At 39.0% G+C, this 20,830-nt stretch overlaps 1 protein-coding gene across 4 annotated transcripts in view; it reads right to left on the bottom strand.

Annotated features, from left to right (window-relative positions):
- Positions 1-20,830, bottom strand: part of NCKAP5L (NCK associated protein 5 like) — a 610,993-nt gene that overhangs the window by 152,047 nt on the left and 438,116 nt on the right. For all 4 annotated transcript variants that reach the window (XM_044083803.1, XM_044083806.1, XM_044083804.1 and 1 more), the window contains 3 exons: positions 3,460-6,860; positions 2,528-2,690; positions 360-441 (listed from right to left, as the gene is read on the bottom strand). In XM_044083803.1, coding sequence (XP_043939738.1) covers positions 360-441; positions 2,528-2,690; positions 3,460-6,860 — 3,646 coding nt within the window. The remainder of the gene's footprint in view (positions 1-359; positions 442-2,527; positions 2,691-3,459; positions 6,861-20,830) is intronic.

Raw genomic sequence — 20,830 nt, 5'->3', positions numbered from 1 at the left:
GATAACAACTAAAGTGAAGGGAAAGGGGAAAAGGAAGGAAAACAAAATGTTGTGCATCCAAAGGATCTGAAAAGCAAAAGTGGGACCTTAGGAGAGAAAGGCACCTCAGAGTCCTTTCAAGATCTAGGTGTCCACTGTACTACAAAAATGTTCTCAGAAGGATATTGGCTTCCTCTTGTGCAGGATCACAGGTGTTTTTTTCAAGAACAGCTATCACTTTCCTGGAAGTAAACACTGCAGCGAATGTCAGCACACTTGGTTCTTAGACTTTCTGAAGCTCATAAGAACAGCTGATTATAAATCATAAAATACAGATATGAAACCCGAAATTTTCCTACACTGTCAAAGACCAAACATACCTGCAAATGGCTGAGATGTTACAGAGTCAGCAAGGCTTTCATCAGATGTCATATCTTCTTTACTGATCAAGTCTACATTGTGCTGAAAAGTTAAAACAATCATGAGTGATTTATGGTAAAAAAAAAAAAAAAACATTTAATGCTATCATAGCGCTCTGGAACATTTTAGAATTGCATGCATGAACAACTTAATTGCACTTTATAGCTGCAGTAATTTTCCTCAGTACTTAAAATATTTGCTTAAAAATTTAATTCGACTGTACTTTATGGTGATATGCAACACATTTTGATATAGTAAGGAATCTGTTCTATCAGCTACTCCACATCTGCTGGTACACTAGTCATCAATCCAGGATTGAAGTGCTAATGCTTCTGTTACAATACCAATGGCCTGGGTTCAGATGGGACCTCTAGCAGCTGTAGGTGAGCTTTGTGGTGTCAGGCATTCAGAGAGCTGGTCTTAATGCTAGTTTGTTGTGGGACAGAATGTATCTGACACCCTCTAGGTGGTCTGCAGCAGATGACTTGTTTGTGTGTGTCGGGGGGAAGGAGGCAGCACTAGTAGCTTCAGTGCTTGACAAATACACCAGAGGCATCAGCAGAAAGTTATAGAGGATCAGATTCACAACCCTAAACATCACTGCAACACTGCATGCACACAGTTTAGGGAGGAGAGACACTAAAAGATACAGCAGTAAATGCATTGGTAGCTGCAGTGTGTGATAAATACAACAGTAGCATCAGCTACATCACAAAGGTATAGGGAACCAGTTTCACAACCCTAAACATCCCCTCAACACTGCTTGCACACTGCTTAGGGAGGAGTAAAACTGAATAATACAGCACAGCAACAAACCTTCAGTGATTATTTCAGTATTTTCTAGAAGCAGATTCATGCCAGGGTAAGGCTAGGAATTCTACTACCCTGCTGCAGGCGACATGAAACAGGGTACTCATGAAGACTTGGACAGAAATAAACAACCTGACAGAGTTAGAGAGAGGTCAAATGATGAAGTCAGACAGAATAGAAAGGTATAATTATGGAGACATTGTATACATGCAACATTGTTTTTCTATCTCTGTACTTTCAATCTTTTATAAGACACCCTTTTCTGCTCCACTGCTGCAGTTTTCTGTTCCGTGTCTGACAGCCACATTGTATTCTTGCACTGATCCACTATCACCAATTCCCAGATTGCCACAGACAGAGAGCAGAATACAAATGGATAAACTTTTTTAGATCTGATGTCTATCCAGGGCTTAATAAAACTAATAGTATTAAACCCATTTTGAAATTAAGACAAGCATATGTTAGTTAGAGTATTACATTTGCCCTGTGGAGCTTTTTAGGCAGTAATGAAATTTGTTAAATTGACCATTGTTTTTAATGAAGTTTTAGTGAACTAGGCTTAGTCAACTATATTCATTATGTAAACTGTATAATTATATAAAGTGTTTATGAGACATATTATGTGATTGGCTAGTGTTCTAGATTTATTCTGTGGTTTTAATGTACTGTTTCATTCTTGAAAAAGAGTTCAGCTCGAAAGCTTGAAGTAATAAACCTTGATTTACATGGATGGGTTGTGCTGTGCCTTTTTGTTACTGGACCTAGTCACATTCCCGTGGTTGAGCACAGCTGAGGTCTGACCAATTTGTCTGGAATTTTGGGCAGTGCTATATGCCTGTAGCTATCATTATGGCCATCAAAGAAAACACACACACACACACACACACACACACACACACACACACACACACACACACACACACACACACAGGAGTAAACAGCAAGTCTCCTTTAAGGCTGGTTTACAAATGCTCTCCACTTACTTATCTGCACCCCACATTAGGGGGTCCAAGTTAACCAGACCAGAATCCTGGTATTCCTTTCTTCCACTCGTAGCTAGTCCTGTGCCTACCAGAGATCATTTTTAAAATCAGTTTCTTAACTAGAATTGAATTCTTATAATGGCTTTAAAGATGGTTTACAGTGAAATATTGTAGTAACTGTAAATTGTGTCAAAAACTAGCTTCAACTGTAAAGCATATGTTTCTCATTATGGAAGAGAGCACATACAGATAATCCTCCTTAAGACTCCCTGGCTGATATTAAGTGTTCTTTTTTTCATACAGATGTCCAGATTGGACACAAAGTAAAAGAATACCTTCTCCACATTGTCTTCCATGGCCTGTGGATGGCCACTGCCTATGTTTTGCTGGGTCTTGAAGGACCTGGATTGTTTGCTCTCTAGGGATACTCTCTGGAAGTCCTTAAAATCATTTCTCTGAGCCATTCTACTGTCATGACAGGCTTCTTTTTCATCCACTCTAATAGCAGGAATATAAAAAATATATACATAAATATAATTTATTAGTCTAAGCAGTTTCAGATTCAAAGAGTTATAAAGTTCCGATAAAACCTTTCTGATTGTCAGCTGTCAAGGGTTGGTGGGCCCACAGTTACAACAGCTACAGTGACTGATGTGTACTGAGCATATATTACAATCGAAAGACGACAGACACCAGTTCAGATTAGGGTGTAGAAATAAAATAAAATTTGTAAACATTCAGTATAAACTGTAAAAGATCACAACATATAAAAGTAAGGTTTAAGGCTGGTATGACTGATCTGTTTACTCCTTCCATAATTAGCAAATTTTCTTGCTATAATACTATGCTGAAATTTGTGCTATCAACACTTCAAATCATCTGTTCTAGGCTGAGAGAGTGCAGCCTGCACATGGAAACCTGCCAGCTTGTAACAAAAGTATCCTCTGACAGCACATCCTGCTCACCAAAGCAGACATAAATAAGCTCAGCTGCATCATAAAGCAGAGTTGTCACTAATTACCTCCACTTCTATTACCTGTACTACACAGCAAGTCACGTAACAGGAAATGAATTTGGCAATAAATGTAACTTTAAATGAAAAATAACAGGAGCACAGTCAGTAATAAAGGTATTTCTGATTCAAAGCATGGTTTGTTTTACAAGATGATGGCTTACCATTATGACTAATTTGCATACAATGTATAATACATATTCAAATTCAGAAAGTAAAACAACAGCATTATGCTGCAAATACATGACACCTTACCTGTTCAAAAGCTGTTGCATGAAGCGCTCTGTGGTCACTTCACTATAAGTGACCTGAAGTTCATTTTGTGTTTGCTCCATAATTACATCAGAATGGTGTGTCCTCTGCTTCTGCAGCGCAAGACCATTCATGTAAGCTTTTTCTTCTTGCAGTGCCTTGCTAAGATCTTCTGCTTTCTCCATTAATTTAGAAATGTTAAAACTTTCCATTTCTAATTTTTTTGCAGCCATCTTGACTTCTTTACTTGATGGTGAATTACAGATGTTGTATTCCTTTTTGTCATCCTTCCCCTTAGAAAACTCAGACCTTTTGTTTAATGCTGGAAGTTTACTCTTTTTGAGACCAAACCAACTGGCAATACCACTTGAAGTTTTCACTTTAACCTCTGCAGTATGGCCTTTGTCCTGGACCTGCAGCCTTAATACATTTTCTTCTATACCTTTCATTACTTTTTCTTCAATAGCTGACTGTAAAATAGCCCCTAAGGATTGATTTGAAACAGCAACAAAGGGTTGTGGTACTTTGGCATAAGACTGTGAAACATTTTCTGGATACCCCGGATTTTTTTTGGCCTCATTCAGCTGCTGTGACTTTAACTCTTCCTCCTGCTCTAATAAAGGCTTGGTTCCAACTAACTGGGTCGCTGACTTTGGTTCTTCATTGGTAACCCTGGAAACAGAACTTCTGGTTGTCACTTTTGTTGGAGATTTAGAAGGTAGTTTTGTGGGGCTGCCGTGTGGACTTCTGACACTTTTGCCAGTATTCTGATTTGTGTTGGCATGTTTTGAATTTCTTGGCATCTGTGGAGAGCCTGAAGAGCACACTACTCCAGGGACTCTATTTTTGGCAACATCTACCTTTGTGACATAATTTTTGGAAGAATTATTTTCCACATCCATTTTAGAACATGCAGAATTTGATGAGAAAGCTTTGGTGCAAATCCCTCCAGAACAACACTGTCCATGTGTTCTCCCTAAATTACTGTTTGGGGATAAATTAAGCTGGGTATTGTGATCTGTGGATTCACCATATTTCACAGCATTCATATCCAAGAATCCTACACTTTTTTCACATTGCCTGGTTGTTGACTTGTTTTTTCCATTATTAATGTTCGCTGAAGTCACATTTTTCCCATTACATTGGATCTCCTTCCTAACAGGCTGAGGAGACCCTTCTATAAGCCCCTGCTGGGAACCATCTACATTTCTTCCTTTGCCAATAACTGTCAAACGTTCTTTAAAAGGAAGGTGTGCAGTGTCACTCTGCTTTTTCACAGGTGTGCCAACAGGTGTGCTCACAGTTTTTTTGGGTGAGGAAGAGTTTGCAGTATTTCTTCTCACTGGCTGGGCAGTCTCACAGCACTGATCTCTGGAGTCGGATGGCCTTTTCTCACTGCTGTTTTCTTTCATACTTAAGTGCAAATGACTGCTTTGGGAACTGTCGTTCACCATTTCAGCAGGTACAGTCTGTGTATCCTGCCACCTGCTTCTCAAGGAAGCTTTCTGATAGGCAACTAAATCGGCATGGCATTCCATAATTGAGGGAGGCTGTTCTGCATTTGAAACAGTCAGGTTTTCCAGAGGGGATGAAGGATTACTTACCACCTGTGGCATTCCACAAAGTGATGCATGGGGGGTTAAAACAGAGGAGCACTTCTGTCCCTTTGTACTTCCCAATGAATTTGTTGCTCCTCTGTTTAAATGATCCATGGAAATATCAGTGGTGTTTTCATAATTATGTGCATTATGGCAGGCCTGGACCTGCTGCCCAAAGCTTTCAGAAGAGTGAAATTCTACTCTTGAAGTTCCGCATGTGATGTGCCTGCTAATTTTAGGAGAGGGATACTCATTATTGCTGTAAGTAGCATGATGCATCAAAGACACAGAGTCCTCTGATCGGAGGGGGAATGTTGAATGCATCCCATGGTAGGATTTGTTTTGTGCAAGGTTTTCTGCTTGTCCATCGTGTTCAGGTAAGATTGCTTTTCTTTTCAGCAATGGAGAATGGTATACTTCATAATTATTTCGGCATGGTATCTTTGAATTTCGTGTAAGTTGAGGACTAAGTCTTAGGTGATTGGCATTCTGAGATTTTTCACTCCCCGTTGGAAGCTTCAAAAACTTAAGAAGTTTTGATGGTGATGATACAGAAGATTTAGTTTCAACTGCCCCCGATGGTGAGGTTGGACTGTTTTTTATTTTCTTTACCTGAGAAGACCTCTGAAGAAAATTTCGACTATTTTTTTCCGCAATATTGCTAGATGGACTAATTCCACCTGATTCTTTTGGTACCATTAACATTTCAGTTGATTTAAGTATGCTGTTACAAGTTTGATTTTCAACACACAGTTCAGAGAAAGCAACAGAACTCTCCGTTTCTTCTAACCCACTAAAATGTGAAGTAGTACAGCACAGGCTATTGTCACTACTAACATTTGTCTCTGCTACTTTCCAAATATCACAGTCATTACTGCTTTCAGCTATAAGAAAGTTTTCTCCAGCACTAGTCTGAATTAACTGCCTCATACTTTGGTCTAGGCAATCAGGAGAATTGTGCTTATGCGTTACCTTACTGGCAGCTTTAGTAAGGCATTCCTGCTGGGCAGCCATTATACATACACCAGAGTTACTTTCATCTGATCTCTTATCCTTGCTGGAGCACTTTTTCTCGTCAAATACATAGGAAGCAATCAGGTCTCCATTCAGTGAACCGTCACCGCTGTTACTTTTTAAAGAATTAAAATATGATTCAGAGTTCTGTAAAACCTGATTGATTCCAGTCTTTCCCTCTGAGTTTGTGCTTATCTGTGCCTCACATAGGTGATTTTCCATTACTCCTTGGATGCACACCTCACCATTATCATCGGAGGATGACGATGACGAATGTGCTTCACTCTTCCTTTGACAATATTGCTGTGAGAATAGCTCTATATCATTTGCACCAAAGTCTTTGTTGCTTATGCTACTGTAATCCACCCTAGTATTTTCTTGGGGGCTGACAGTTGCAGTGTGACTACTGTGCTTCCATTTAAACAGGTCATCCAAACCATTCTGTGCCAATAGAAGACATGACATCCAGCTGTCACATTCTGGAACCTGACCTTCTATTGGTGTCCCTTCACCATTAACATATTCTAGAATGTCTGGTTCATGTCTTGACCATTTCACACTGTCTGTCTGTTTTGGATGCACAGCATACAGGTCTAAGGCTGACTGTCCAGGGACTCTGTAAGCAGAGTGATGCAATGCTGTAGGACAAGACAGCAGTGGATCTGTTTCTTCTAGTTTTCTTAACACTTCTAAAATTTGTGCTTTCTTCTTGAAAAATGGAGACAGTGCATCCATGGAATTTGGTGATGTTTTTAAACATGAACTGGTAGTTCTTCTTCTCTCACCATTGACCTAACGATAAAAGAAACATGTAAGAAACACAGCAATGTTTTGTCACAGCAAAAAGCTAGTACATCCTGATGTACAAATTCTCAGTCACAGTCATTCTCATCTGTTCTTCCTTTAATTGATTGCCAGTTTCTAAGTTGCAAACCACTTTCTATCACAGTTCCAGGATAAAACTACACTGTTTCTACCTTCTCATCCTAAATGTGACTCTATAAAATATATATAGCTAGCTGCCCAACTTGTAGCCCGATTTTACATAAATACTTGAACTGCAGCATTTACTACTGTACTGAGCAAAGATTTATTTTTTGTCCGTACAGAGGGAAAGAGATAAATTGTCAATCATATCTATTTCTTCCTTATGTTAAGGGAGAAAATGAACAATACAGAAACCATATGAAACAACAGTAATCTACTGACAATGTTTCTGAAGAATGATTATTTTGCATCACGCTTTCTTGCGCATCATTTGCTCACATTTTCACTAACATGAATTATCACTCTCTGCTTCAAGTTCATATATTTTTATCATTTACTTGGTGGAAGAGAGCTTTGCTTAATACATACATAGAAATATCTAGTAAGCCCAAAGGGTGATGAAGAATGAAAATAATTAGCAAATGAATAGGAGAAAAATACAAATTATTCTAGAAATACTGTAAATGGCTAACTATACAACATATGTAAGCAGAAAGTTACATTACCGCAGTGCACAATGAAAAGGGAATAAATATACTTTGCAAAGGAGGAAAAAGATTTATCAAACAGCACTGGTAAAAATGCAGAAAGTAAAAATAGTTGCATATGCATTCTTAATTTTTCTTTTAGAAGATTAAGAGAGTTTTCAGCTGTGCTCTGTAAATGAAGGTCTTCACATTGTTTAAATGATATAAGCATGGGCTTATCTTTCAGTGAGTGCCAGCATAAAAAAAAAAAAAACTGCTGTACTTGGAATCTCTGACATCAAATCAACATTAAAACTCTGTGGACAAATAGCTTTCTTGTTAACCTGGCAAACATTGCATTTACTGTACAGTGTGATGGCCATGTGACTACTCCACAATATATAGCAGTAAAACGGTATCTCCTGCCTGCATTATTCATTTGTCCCAATAAGTTCTAACAGTTAGCATGCAACCATAAACACTTCAATTCAGTTTTTTAACAGTGTGCATTGACTTCAAAGATGGACAAAAATACGAATGCAGTAGTTAAGTGCATGCACGGTTTCTGAAAACCTTCATTTGTTATTTTGTAGCCCTTTTTACAAAACATATTGGCTGCAAATCTGCTAACTTGAGTTCTTGTTAGTAGTTAATGTGTCATCTTAAGCTAGGGTGAAAATTCAGATTTTTTTTTACTGAAACCTCAGAACACTGACAGCGTTTGTTTAGATGCAACTGTTTAACAGCATAATCTTTTTAACTCCCATCACCAAAGCAACCATTATCCAGTTTTGCCCTGAAAGTTCGAGGATGAAGTACCCTGGAATGCTGAGATGCAGCACCCTTAGAGTTGGTATGCATAAAAAGCAGAGGAAAAGGGAATTGCAGCCCCCAACCATGTTGTGGATGGGAGGGGGCAAAATGCCTTATTAGTGATTTAGTGAGTTATTGTAAGTAGTTACTATACTAGGGTGGGAATTCAGATTTTTACATAAAACCTCAGAGCATTGGGGAGCACTGGATAACCTAAAATAACTTAAAAGGCTGCCCACACTGATTTAAAAATAGCCTGAAGTCTGCAACATGTGGATCAAGCAGAAAATTAACTTTAACTTAACTTTACTAAAAAAAATGGAAAAGCTAAAAAGTGCACATGCATTTGGATTGCACTGCATGTTTCGAATAGTGGGTTGGCTATTGAATACAATCTTTAACTACAGTTTTTTTTATCCTTACTGAAGCTGTCAGATATGACGATGTGCCACTTGTTTTCTACAATGTTGTATAGATTGTGGGCAGCACAGTGAATAGCACTATCACCTCACAAGAAGTGGTTCTCTGGTTCAATTCTCAGTTGGGGTGTCTTGTGCACAGAGTCTGCACATCTTCCCTGTGTCTGCAAGAGCTTTCTCTGTGTATTCCACTTTCCTCCCCCATCTCAAGGACATGTGGTAGGCATTCTGGCAACACTAAATTGTCCAGAGCTGTGCAAACGGTTTTGTGTGTGTGTGTGTGTATGTGCGCGCGCGTGTGTGTGTGTAATGCAAGAGAAAGGCCTAACAACCTACTTCCTGTCCTCGTTTGCTTAGTAAACTCTGCGGATGGCAGCAACCATTTATGAGATCATTACAAGAGTTGTGCATGGGTTTTAAGGAAGACAGAAATGCCAAGTGAATACCTGTGTTCTCAAATTGTGTAGTAAACCTTTAACATCAGCTACCATAAAACATAAACTTCTTCGGCACCACTATGGCATCAGCAGTAACAACCTTTTCCCATTTTATACATGGAGTCAGGATGTCACTTCATAATCTGGGCTAAAGAATTCACATTCTTAAGTCCTTTTCATCCCAGACAAACCACAGTTAAGATGTCAGGCATACAAGAAGCTAGGTCAGTCCAGTTGTCTCAGATGTAAGCAGTGAACCTGCATCCCTGCCGTGAAACTGTTACTTAGTCAGGTATTAGAGCAGAGCTTCTTGCCATGTCAGTTCTATTGGGTGAGCAAACATGTTGAAGAGCTGTACAGCATGCAACAAAGTTGCGCGCACACACACACACACACACACACACACACACACACACACACACACACACTCTGCATCTAAGTGCAGGTGAACATGGACTCACTGGTGGTGAAAACAGCTACAAACTTCTCAAATCTATGGACAGTTTTATATTTACATATATAATGCACTAAACAGGGTATTATGGGAATGAAGAAATTAACAGCTCTGAAGTCACCTCAGCCTTGCACTACACTCAATGTCAAAAGAGCGTGAGTGAAAAGCAAAGTTACTTACTCTAAGCAGAAGTTGTTGAGTAGTGATATCAGGTGAAGGTCTTACTTTTTTTTGCTTTCTTTAAGTTTCTAAGCCTAGCAGTTTTCACTACATAGCGACGTTACCTTCTCCTTTCCTGACTCAGACCCACTGGTAATTTTAGGTGTTCCTCAATGTGTTAGGTCTACCCATCCATAGCAGTGACAGAAATGGAGACACTCATGGCAATGGCCAGATTCAGAAAGGGGCTGCTATCTGCTGCTCCCAGTATAATAAGACAATATACACAGGAATGTATGCCATCATTTCCTGCCTACTTCTCAGATGCCAGTAAGAACTAGTCTTTAATGGCTTCCCTTTCACCCTTGGTGGCAAGGGGTACTTCACATACTGCAGATGTCACAATCACAAATTCCTGATCGAAAGGAATGCACTTTCATTCACTCTATTAATTTTCATGAATCCAGTCCAGATCCATCTCACAAGCATCTCAGTTGAATATGAACCATTACACTTGGAGCTCACAACATGAAATTGTTTTGATATAGTGATTTGGCCCTACAGCACATCTTACAGGAGTTCCTATCATATGGTCAAATTGCCATATAAATGAATTTCAAAACATTGAACCCCAAAACATCAAACTGGTTTGTCCTCTGAAAGCTGTTATTTCTTGGGATTGGGTGTTTGCCTTTTCCCCAATGTGGAACAATCTCAGATTTGATATATATATGCTGTTGAATTAAATGTTTTGATGTTTTTATAAATGCTTGTCATACTAATATTTTAACTACCTTTACACTCTGTAAATACTTGCTGATATGCTATTATATTATAGTACTTCTCTATAACTGTACTTGGACCTTTTCTCCCTGGGCCTCCACTGAAAAAGGGTCTCTGGCCCAGTGGACTTTCCTGGTTACCAAATGTAAATAAATAAATAAATAATACGCAGAGGTGTAGGGGGGGTGCAATGGGGCTTGCCCCTCTTGAAAAATCACTGCTGTTCGTGTTGCTGGCTTTCAGAGGACAAGTTGGTTCGATGTTTTGAATTTTGATCAAATGGCATTTCTGACAGTGTACAAGTGGATGAAGCCTGGATGCACATGCAGGAAGACATACCCTCCTAACCTTATGCTTCAGTTGGGCAAATGGCAGACATCTTATCCTAGGCCTTATATTTGATCTGCATCTTTTTATCTTTGCTTGTCTTGGTTTTACTGCTGGAAGTATCTATTATTACTCTTCACTAAATAACAATCTTTGCTTTCTTACTTCAATAGTATAGTAATAATTAGCAAGTGTGTCATATTTGTATTGATTTGTATGTTTAGTGCACACCAACACACTACTCTGGCCCACCAGGTAGTACAAAGGTACTTCTGGGTAGTACAGTGTTGTGTCCCTCCTATACAAAGGTACTTCTGAGTAGTACAGTATTGTGTCCCTCCTGATCTGATTATTCCTCCAGTCCCAGGATCACATCTGAGCACAGCTATAGTGACTAATGTTCAGTCAAGCAAAATACAGCCAAATGTCAGTCCGTGTCACAAGATTTACGATACTATAGAACAATTAAAAACAAAAAAACACTTACTGTCAAAGCAGTCACAGTGGAACAGACAGAAAAATAACCAAACAAAAGTGTGGGTTCTGTATTTCAGACGTTGACAAAATGAGCCAGTGCCTCAGAAATAAATGGACTGTAGATGGATAACGGGGATGCATTAATGCTGACATTGCAGAAGAAATAAGCCTTTATGTTAAACAGGTATGAATATCAAAAAGGCACAGAAATGTCAGTGTGGTTCTCAAATAATATAGCATAAGAGATAGGTAAAACATACAATATTTAGAAAATATAAGGAAGCAAAGAAAAATAAGTTAACAACAGTACTGACTAAGTCACAAAGAAGGAAAAAGTGTAGTCAAAAATACAAATAACCTATAGCCAGCTCCACTGGTATAGAAGGACAAGGCCCATATGCCCAGGCAGCCTGAGTATGACTAACAGCCTAGGCACTTCATGGAGATGTCAGGCAAGCGATGGTCATGCTCATTTTTTGGGAGTGGTGTTAGGCAGATAAGTATGCATATTGCCACAATCTACAGGAATATGGCTGGCAATGCATAGACATGCTGAGAGTGAGCGCCTGGCCCACAAAGCTACCATCTAGTGATAGCCCTCATTAGTGAGTGCACAGGAGTGGGCACTTAAAGGGGAGGGCATCATGGGTACCCACAATGATGTGGGTAGTGCATCCTCCCTCCCCAGTGTTGTGGTTAAGCCAAATCTCCTCTTCACTAGAATGCTGACAAGGACAGAAGCAACTCACATGGCTTCCTGAATGCCTCTCACCTCCATGGTTCTGGAGATTCCCCACCTTGGAGGAATGAATGGACTAGAGTCCAGATGGGGAGTCTTAATGGTCAAAAAAATACAAAGGACCAGACTGAGGGAAATTGCATTCTAAATAGCAGCATAGTTACAGACTATCCTTTCAGGGATTATCTGCAGGCCTTAGCTACAGGTGAACCACCACAGAGCTGGGCCCAATGACTATTTTCCTTACAAAATAACCAGGGTATTTACTGGGTGCAGCCTGTTTTCAATGGAGGCCCATAGAACAACAGACAAAGTCACCATACAATGAAGCTGACAGCAGAGGAAGAAATGTGAAAGCAATGTATAGTACAGACAACTCAATCAAGAAAGGAGCTAAAACAATTTACAAATACAAGAGATGTTAAATAAAGACAAAAGGAGGTGTACTGAAACAAAAAATAAGATGGGGATTGGTCATAGAAGGATGTTGAAAAATAGGACTTCTAAATGACTATTTTTCTTCAGTATTTACAGGAGAATGTATAGGGGAAGACAACAGACACTTATCCTGCCAAAATACGTGGACAGAAAAACTGTTGACCCTGCTCCCTTTACTGAAGGAACAGTCATGAAAGAACCTTAAACACTAAAAGTAGATACGAGGGATCGCTCAGAGAGTTCTTGGAGGACTGAGATAGCATCTAGAAATAATGGCTCAGAACTAGTTCAAAATGATGTGAAGATTACTGATCCTACAGACATTGCCAACATACTGGCTGACAGGTTCAGTGCAAACTTCTCCCCCCCCCAAAAGGAGAGATATTTATACCAAACGATTGCAGCCCCCCAAACATCTCCAGCGCCCAAGTGAGAACTGCTCTCTCCAAAGCAAAAAACACAGCATCCATGGGACCTGATGGTGTCCCCGGCTGTGTGCTCCACGAACTCAATGAGGAATTAAACCCACAGCTAGGACAGCTGTTTAATCAAAGTCTTACCTCTGGATACGTACCCAGGGAGTGGCGCACTGCAACTGTGGTCCCACTTCACAAAGGCGGTGCCTCCACCGACCCTGGAAATTACTGGCCCATTAGCTTGACAAGCCTTATCTGCAAAGCCATGGAGAGGATCATAATGGACCTCATAAATAAAGACATAGGGAATTTGCAGACTTTGGATCCAACCCAGTTTGGCTTTGTCAAAGGCAGATCATGCCTTTTAAACTTGGTTGACTTTTTTGAAACAGTCACCAAAGCCATTGATGAGGAAAGGCAGTCCATACAGCCTACCTCGATCTGGCTAAGGCCTTTGATACAATACCCCACTCGGGTATCATTGAAAAACTCATCAGCTTAAATGTTAACCCATACATCACAAGATGGGTTGCAAACTGGCTGAGTGACAGAACCCACAGGGTCAGAGTTGCTGGCGCCATGTCAGACTCAAAGCCTGTCACAAGTGGTGTCCCACAGGGCTCAGTCCTGGGCCCACTCTTGTTTGGCATCTACTTTTCCGAAGTACAAGCAAACACAGGAGGGTTATGGCTGACAAAGTTTGCAGATGACTGCAAACTGGGCGCCATAGTAGAAAACACATCTGACACAGATATCCTTCAGAAGGGTCTCACAGAAATGGATAACTTGTGCCAGAGCCACGGCCTAAAGTTAAATGCCACAAAATGCATAGTCATACCCTTCGGGAAAAACAAGGTTACCCCTAGCTACCAAATAGGTGGCAATCCACTGAGCACAGAAGAAGTTATCAGGGACCTGGGGACCCAGGTTGATAGTAGTCTGTCATTCGACACCCATGTAGCTAAAGTAGTTAGGAAGACCTTCTACATTGCCCACCTTATCATGAAGGGATTCTCATCTAGATCAAGGGAGGTCATAGTCTCCCTTTACTCATCACTCATCAGACCAATGATTGAGTACAATGCCCCATTCGGAATGTATCTGACCCGACACTTGCAGCAGCTGGAGAGGCCACAAAAGTTCCTCACCAAAAGGATAAAGGGTCTCAAAAATCTGTCCTATGCTGCCCGACTGAAAGAACTCCAGCTCTATTCAGTCGCTTACCGCTTGCTCAGAGGTGACCTTTGCCTAACATACAAGGCCATGTCAAACCCAGATTTGATGAATATGCTTCACCTCAAAAAATCTAGATCCATCAGAGCCACAAGGGCAGGAGACTTAAACCTCGACACGGCTATTAATAGGACGTGCTGGAGGGATAGATTCATCACCCAAAGACTCCCTATGCTGTGGAACAAAATCCCGGTACATGTGAGGCAGAGCACCTCGCTGGCCTTGTTCAAGAGAAATCTTGAGCAATGGATGGGAGATCGCAGATATACCCCAGGGATTACCTCAGTGTCACTGCTCGACAGAGGCACAGCAAAATAATGGGTATAGTTCCCCATACTAAAGGGGTGGCCTAAGCCACAAAACGATGGGCTAGGCTTGTAAATGCCCTCGGGCAGATAGCCTAGTATGAACCTATGAACCTATAACCTTTTTCACAAAATCAAGGAAGGAAGCTTAGGTTTCTGAAGACTTGAATAAGGTAGATTCTATTCTCTTTCAGAGGAACAAAAGCAACTCATTGCTTAAAAACTTGCAACCTTGTCAGTTTGACCTTTGTGGAATAACTGCCGAAGCAGTAAATGTTAACATCCTTGCCAGTGAGACAGTGGATTCAGGGACACATGGCCGACATCAGGAAGGTCATGTCAGACAAATCTTAACAGAATTTTTGTGGCTTACTTTCATTTCATAAGAAACAAATGTTCATTGTCATCTCTGTTGCCTGGTCCAGTAATCCATTAGAAGGCACGAATAAATGGTATCATATAGAAAATTAAAAGAAAAAAAAAATCTTATTGTAAGTACATTGTACTTTGCTGGTCATTCTTGCCTACATCAGTTATAGGACGGTAAAGTGGTAGGGTGGTAAATGATTGCAACAACCTTCTTGAAAAGGTTGTTGTGTCTTTCGGCTTTTCCCGGTTAGGGGTCGCCACAGCAGAACTCCAGTCCGCTAATGATTGGCAGTTGATTTTTACGTGCTGAGTTGCCAGCCCTAACACACAACCTTCAACGAAGGTATGCCCATTCACGCATGCCTCCATGCAGAAGATGCTCTAGCTGAGAGTCGAACCGGTCAGCGTCTTACTGTGAGGCGAAAATGCTACCGCAGCACCACCACCTTCTTGAAAAGGTAATAACATGAAAACAGTGACAGCATTCAAGAACACATGGGAAAGACATAAAGCAATACTACTGGTAGGTAGGCATAGACAGGGAAAAAGTGATTGGTTAAGTAGTACTTGCAACTTATCCACATGGTGGGAAAAAAGGAAGACTGGGTGATGCAAAATGTCTGCCATCAGAATCTATGTTTCTATGTTCGACACTCAGTGAGGCCAGCATTAGAAGACAACAGCTAACAGACTATATTTTTACTTGTCCTTTGAAAATCAAGATACTCATCTCATATTTATGTATAAAATGTTCAGTTTACTTACAATATTCCTAGAACATTCAGAAATTTGGGAATTACAAAATTAAAAAAATGCATTTTTATTCCTACAGGCAATCAGATTAGTCAGCCTATTAATGACCATTCTCTCCATAAAGTTAAATATTATAATTCTGTCTTCCTTAACACAGCTATGCTGCATAATCTCCACCCCAAGTTTATCTATTTCATTTGTTGTTGTTGTTGTAGTCATCATAGAATGGAACTGACAGAAGGGAAAGAAACATGACAGTAATGACCAAAGAGGAAAAGCACAAGTACCTTCGTCACAGAGCAAGCCATGATGAAAGTGAATGAACAAATATTGCAGAGAAGGACAGGAAAAAGGTGTGATCTACCTCTATGTCAGTGCATAGATTACACAGCTAGGTATGTTTTATGCACTCAGACCATTTCCAGGGCAAATAACTGAAGTCCTGATTAGGACTTGTAGGATTAACACCTAAACAGGTAGAAAGTGCAGGAGATCAGTAGTAAGGAAGAGAAAAGGAGAAGGCAAAGAAAGGGAGAGAAAGTCAAATCACGTCACAGGAACAAAGCCAGTGTGAGAACCAAAGAAACACTAAGGTTTTAAAGTTTCAGTGGCAAGAACATGCTCCAGTAGGAGGATCTGAAATATTCTGAAGTTTCACTGCTTTAGCTGAGTATAGGCAGTCACCAGGGTAGATGTTTTACTTAGCAAACCTGTAAAAAGGTCATAATAGTTGTTCTTAAGGTTCAAAAAGAGAATATTTGAAAAAAACGGGGGATTAGAAGAACACAGAAGTTTATATGTTAAATTATATAATTAGTCATCCTGAGGAAAATGAGGACAGAGAAATACAGTAAAAGTGGTGAGGCTTGTTAGAAGCAAATCTAACAATTAGACTGCATGTATAGTTTAGCTTAGATAAAAGTATACGATAGGATTAGTAAATAGATGGGGAGAAGAGATGGGGAGGAAGAGATGGATCAGTAAAGCAGACCTATTTTTTTTGTTTCTTTATTAATGATTATAAAGAACTGGCAGGTGTGGATCAACACAAAATGGCTTTGATTTCCAAGGAGGAATTGAGCATGTGAGTGCTTTCACTGTATGCACCGCTTCATCAGACATGTTTGTGTAAAACCAATCATTTATTGACAGCTTGTAAGACGTCAAACTTTTTTTAAAGGTTTGTTTGGTGTCCCCTAAGATTTGGCACCTAAGGCAGGTGCCCTATTCACCTCACTCTTCCTACAGCAATGGCAACCCAAATCCTAAAGACAAAAAGCAGAACCATAAAAGTGACCCAGTGTTATCCATACCAGCCAATCCTTCTAACAGTCCAGTATTTGTCAAACAAGCTAACAATTAAACAAATATACTAGTTAACTGAACTCAGGACACCTGCCTTTTAAGAAGACATCTGGCTTTTGAGTGACTAAGTTGACCACCATTACACAGTACTACCTGAAATAGTTTTTCTATGTGATAATTGCCCTTAATAATGTCACCACTGACCATTTGGTTTGTATATGGGACTCTTACTGTTTTATGAAGACCAATCATGAAACTTCTGACCATTAAAGTCCAACTGGGCGAATCACTGACTCATAGTAGCTGCATCTATTTCCTTGAGATGCAATGACCTTGGAAGTGATTACATTTAAGCAGAGGTTTCGTGTGATTTTTTTTTTAAGTTTGTAGACGTCTCCTTTCGTACAATCTGCCTTACAGCATTCAGATTCACAGAGATGGCATTCTCAAGAGTATTCTACTTTTATTTTGCATCCTATAATCAATCATGTAGAATATGTTCTAGCTATGTACTGACTTGAGTCTGCTATAATAACTTGCCACTTTTAATGGTGTGGGGTCACATCTGGAAATTGCCATTTTAAATCAGTGCATCAACCATACTGATACACACAACCAAAGAAACACAATTGCTATACCAGTATTTTCTTTAGACTGACAGTTTCTCTTTCTCTTTACTTTTGTACATTTTCCTTTACAAATTATGAATGTAAGTAAGCTGTGTAATGTGGGAGTCTGAAGTCTGAATAAATATCAATATTTAAAAAGAAAGTTAGTTGTTCTGTAGTACTGGTAACCAGTTCTGAATTTAGATTTCAAGTTTTAATTATTTTTTAAATTGTTTCTTATACTATCCCATTGCCCCTAGACAGAACTCTGATTGTAGATGACAATTTAATCTGCGATGAACTCACACAGAACAGATACAGAAACCTTTCCTGTAGGCACTGACAAATGCTAATTTAGTAAGGCTTTTTTCTTACAAAATAAACAGGATGAATTGAAGGAAATTGAAAGGGCTTTACACTAATTATATGCCTCTCAGACTTGCTGTCCCCCTTATTCCGCTGCTAAGGAATAGTTCAGGGAAATTGATGACATGAAAGTACAGCATAGCAGAGCAGTATGAAAAATGCATGAGCTGAAAATATCTCTTCTTCTATTAAAGAAATGAAGCCTTGCAATCTGCAAAACAAATACATAATTGTATACTTTGAAGGCTGATCTGTAAATTAGCTTGGACATCTATTAGCCCACAACCTCTCTGTACTGTTGCGGTCTATCCATGATACCTGTGGGTATTGTGAGATGCAATAGCCTCATGGACTTTTGGCCACCTATGCTGCTTTTTTAGTAAATACACAGTCATCTTTTTAATTTACATTTAATCAAAATAGTTTTACTTGCCTTACTTTTGTTAGTAAACACCTCAGATGCAGAAATGCAGTGTGCTGCATAGAAGCATTATCACATGTCGCCTAGCTCTAAAGCCATACATAAAATGGTATACCCTTTTTTAAAGCTGAAAAGCTGTCCCATGAAGCTGAAATATTTATTTATGGCTTTGCTCAACCAAACTATCCTGGTCAATAAATGCAATAAGCAAATAAATCTTCTTCTTCTTTTGGCTTTTCCCGGTTAGGAGTCGCCACAGCGGATCATCGTCCACTCATGATTGGCAGTGGAGCTGTACAGTGTCGAGTTGCCAGCCCGGCGCCCAACCTTCCACAGAAGGCACACACATGCACGCACTCACACCTAGGGCCAATTCAATGTGTCCAATCTACCTACAGCATGTCTTTGGGATGTGGGAGGAAACTGGAGCACCCGGAGGAAACCCACGAGACCACAGGGAGGACATGCAGACTCCACACAGAAGGCACCCCAGCTGAGGATCGAACCAGAGAACATCTTGCTGTGAGGTGGCAATGCTAACCGCTGCACCACCGTGGCTGCCCGCAATAAGCAAATAAATAATTTTGTTAAATGGGTTAGTACTGCTAGGCTGAAAGCCCATTATCATAGAGACCCAGGGGAGGTAGCACAAATAATTTGTGTGTATGTGTGTGTGTGTATATGTGTGTGTGTGATATATATATATATATATATATATATATATATAGATACAGATATATATAATACATACACACATATATATATATATATATATATATATATATATATATATATATATATACACACACACACACACACACACACACACACACACACATATATACGTGTGCATATATATATATACACACACACACACACACACACACACATATATATATATATATATATATATATAATACATGCACACATATATACGTATGTATATATATATATATATATATATATATATATATATATATATACACACACACACACACACACACACACACACACACACACACACACACACACATATATACGTGTGTATATATATATATATATATATATATATATATATATATATATATATATATATATATGTACACACACACACACACAAACACATATATATGTGTATATATATATATATATATATATATATATATATATATATATATATATACACACACACACACACACACACACATATATATAAAATAGTACATTGGTAGAAAAGAGACTAAAATAAGACATTCAACATTGGTAAAATAGAAAAATGCATACAGTCTAACAATATCAAAAATGATAGGAGTAGTGCAATATTCAAGGGCAGACAGAAATCCATTTTACAGTTTCAAAGTACAGCAGGTATATGACAAGTCACAAGACTTACGATACATTGCATGCATGGAAAGAACAACTATGCCATTACGTTAGATTCATGGATGACATATTTTTTCTATGGAAGCGTACCTTGAGTGATTTAAAAAACTTTGTCATGTACATGAAATCTAGTACAAGTTTCTTAAGATTTACTATGCATTGTTCAACTGAGAGCATAGATTTTCTGGATGTGCTCTAACTAGAGACAGCGAAGGCAATTATAATACCTCACTGTATAAAAAAAGTTATTGGAAGAATAGTATTTTGGCCTATGACAGTATGTACCCGAGGCACACTTTTGATAATATAATCAAGGGCCAGGTCAATAGGATTTCTCACCTCTGTAATACTGATGCATGTTTTGAAAATAAAATTGTGGAATTAGGGTTTAATTTGAATAAAAGAGGCTATAGAAAAAACAATATTGAAGCAACTATAAGTAGTAGTAAATGTCACCGAAGGGGTAAAGCTAAGCCATGGTTTTCCACAGAAATGCCTTCTGAAATGCCCTCTGAAAGTGATACATCTCTTGTGAGTGCTTCGAATAGAGGTGATAATGTAAGGTTGATGTTGGCATATAGTAATGATATACAAGGTGTATGTGACATTATTAGACGTAATTGGAAAATTCTGCAAACTGACGATAGGATCGGTAATATAGTGGGTAGGAACCCCTCTTTTGGCTTTAGAAGGAATAAGAATTTGAAGGACTTATTTAGTCAGAAACACAAGAGCATGCATAGAAATATAAGTCAATGAAAAGGAACTGTTCAATGTATAAAGCCTGCTTATTTATTATGGAAGACAATTTGTTTTCACATCCAGGAACTAGTAAAAAATATTATCTCAATAGATATGCAGACTTTAAAACACGAAATGTAATTTATTTAACTTTGTACCAATGTTGTACTTCATTTTATGTGGGCAAAATGAACTGTATATTGAAACAAAGGATTATGAAGCACCTTTCAGCTATTAGACTACAAAATGTGCATAATGCACTTTTTCAGCATATTAAGCAAAATGCCGGGCATCATTTTAAGTTTATGGTATTGTAGGTTGTAAATGTTAATGTCGAGGGGGGGGGGATTTGGTGAATCACA

Source organism: Protopterus annectens, chromosome 9.part0 (assembly GCF_019279795.1).
Source record: "Protopterus annectens isolate FY-2018-M chromosome 9.part0, PAN1.0, whole genome shotgun sequence".
NCBI lineage: Eukaryota > Metazoa > Chordata > Ceratodontiformes > Protopteridae > Protopterus > Protopterus annectens.
The sequence above is the reverse complement of the archived record's forward strand: the minus strand, read 5'-3'. Positions and strand labels throughout refer to the sequence as shown.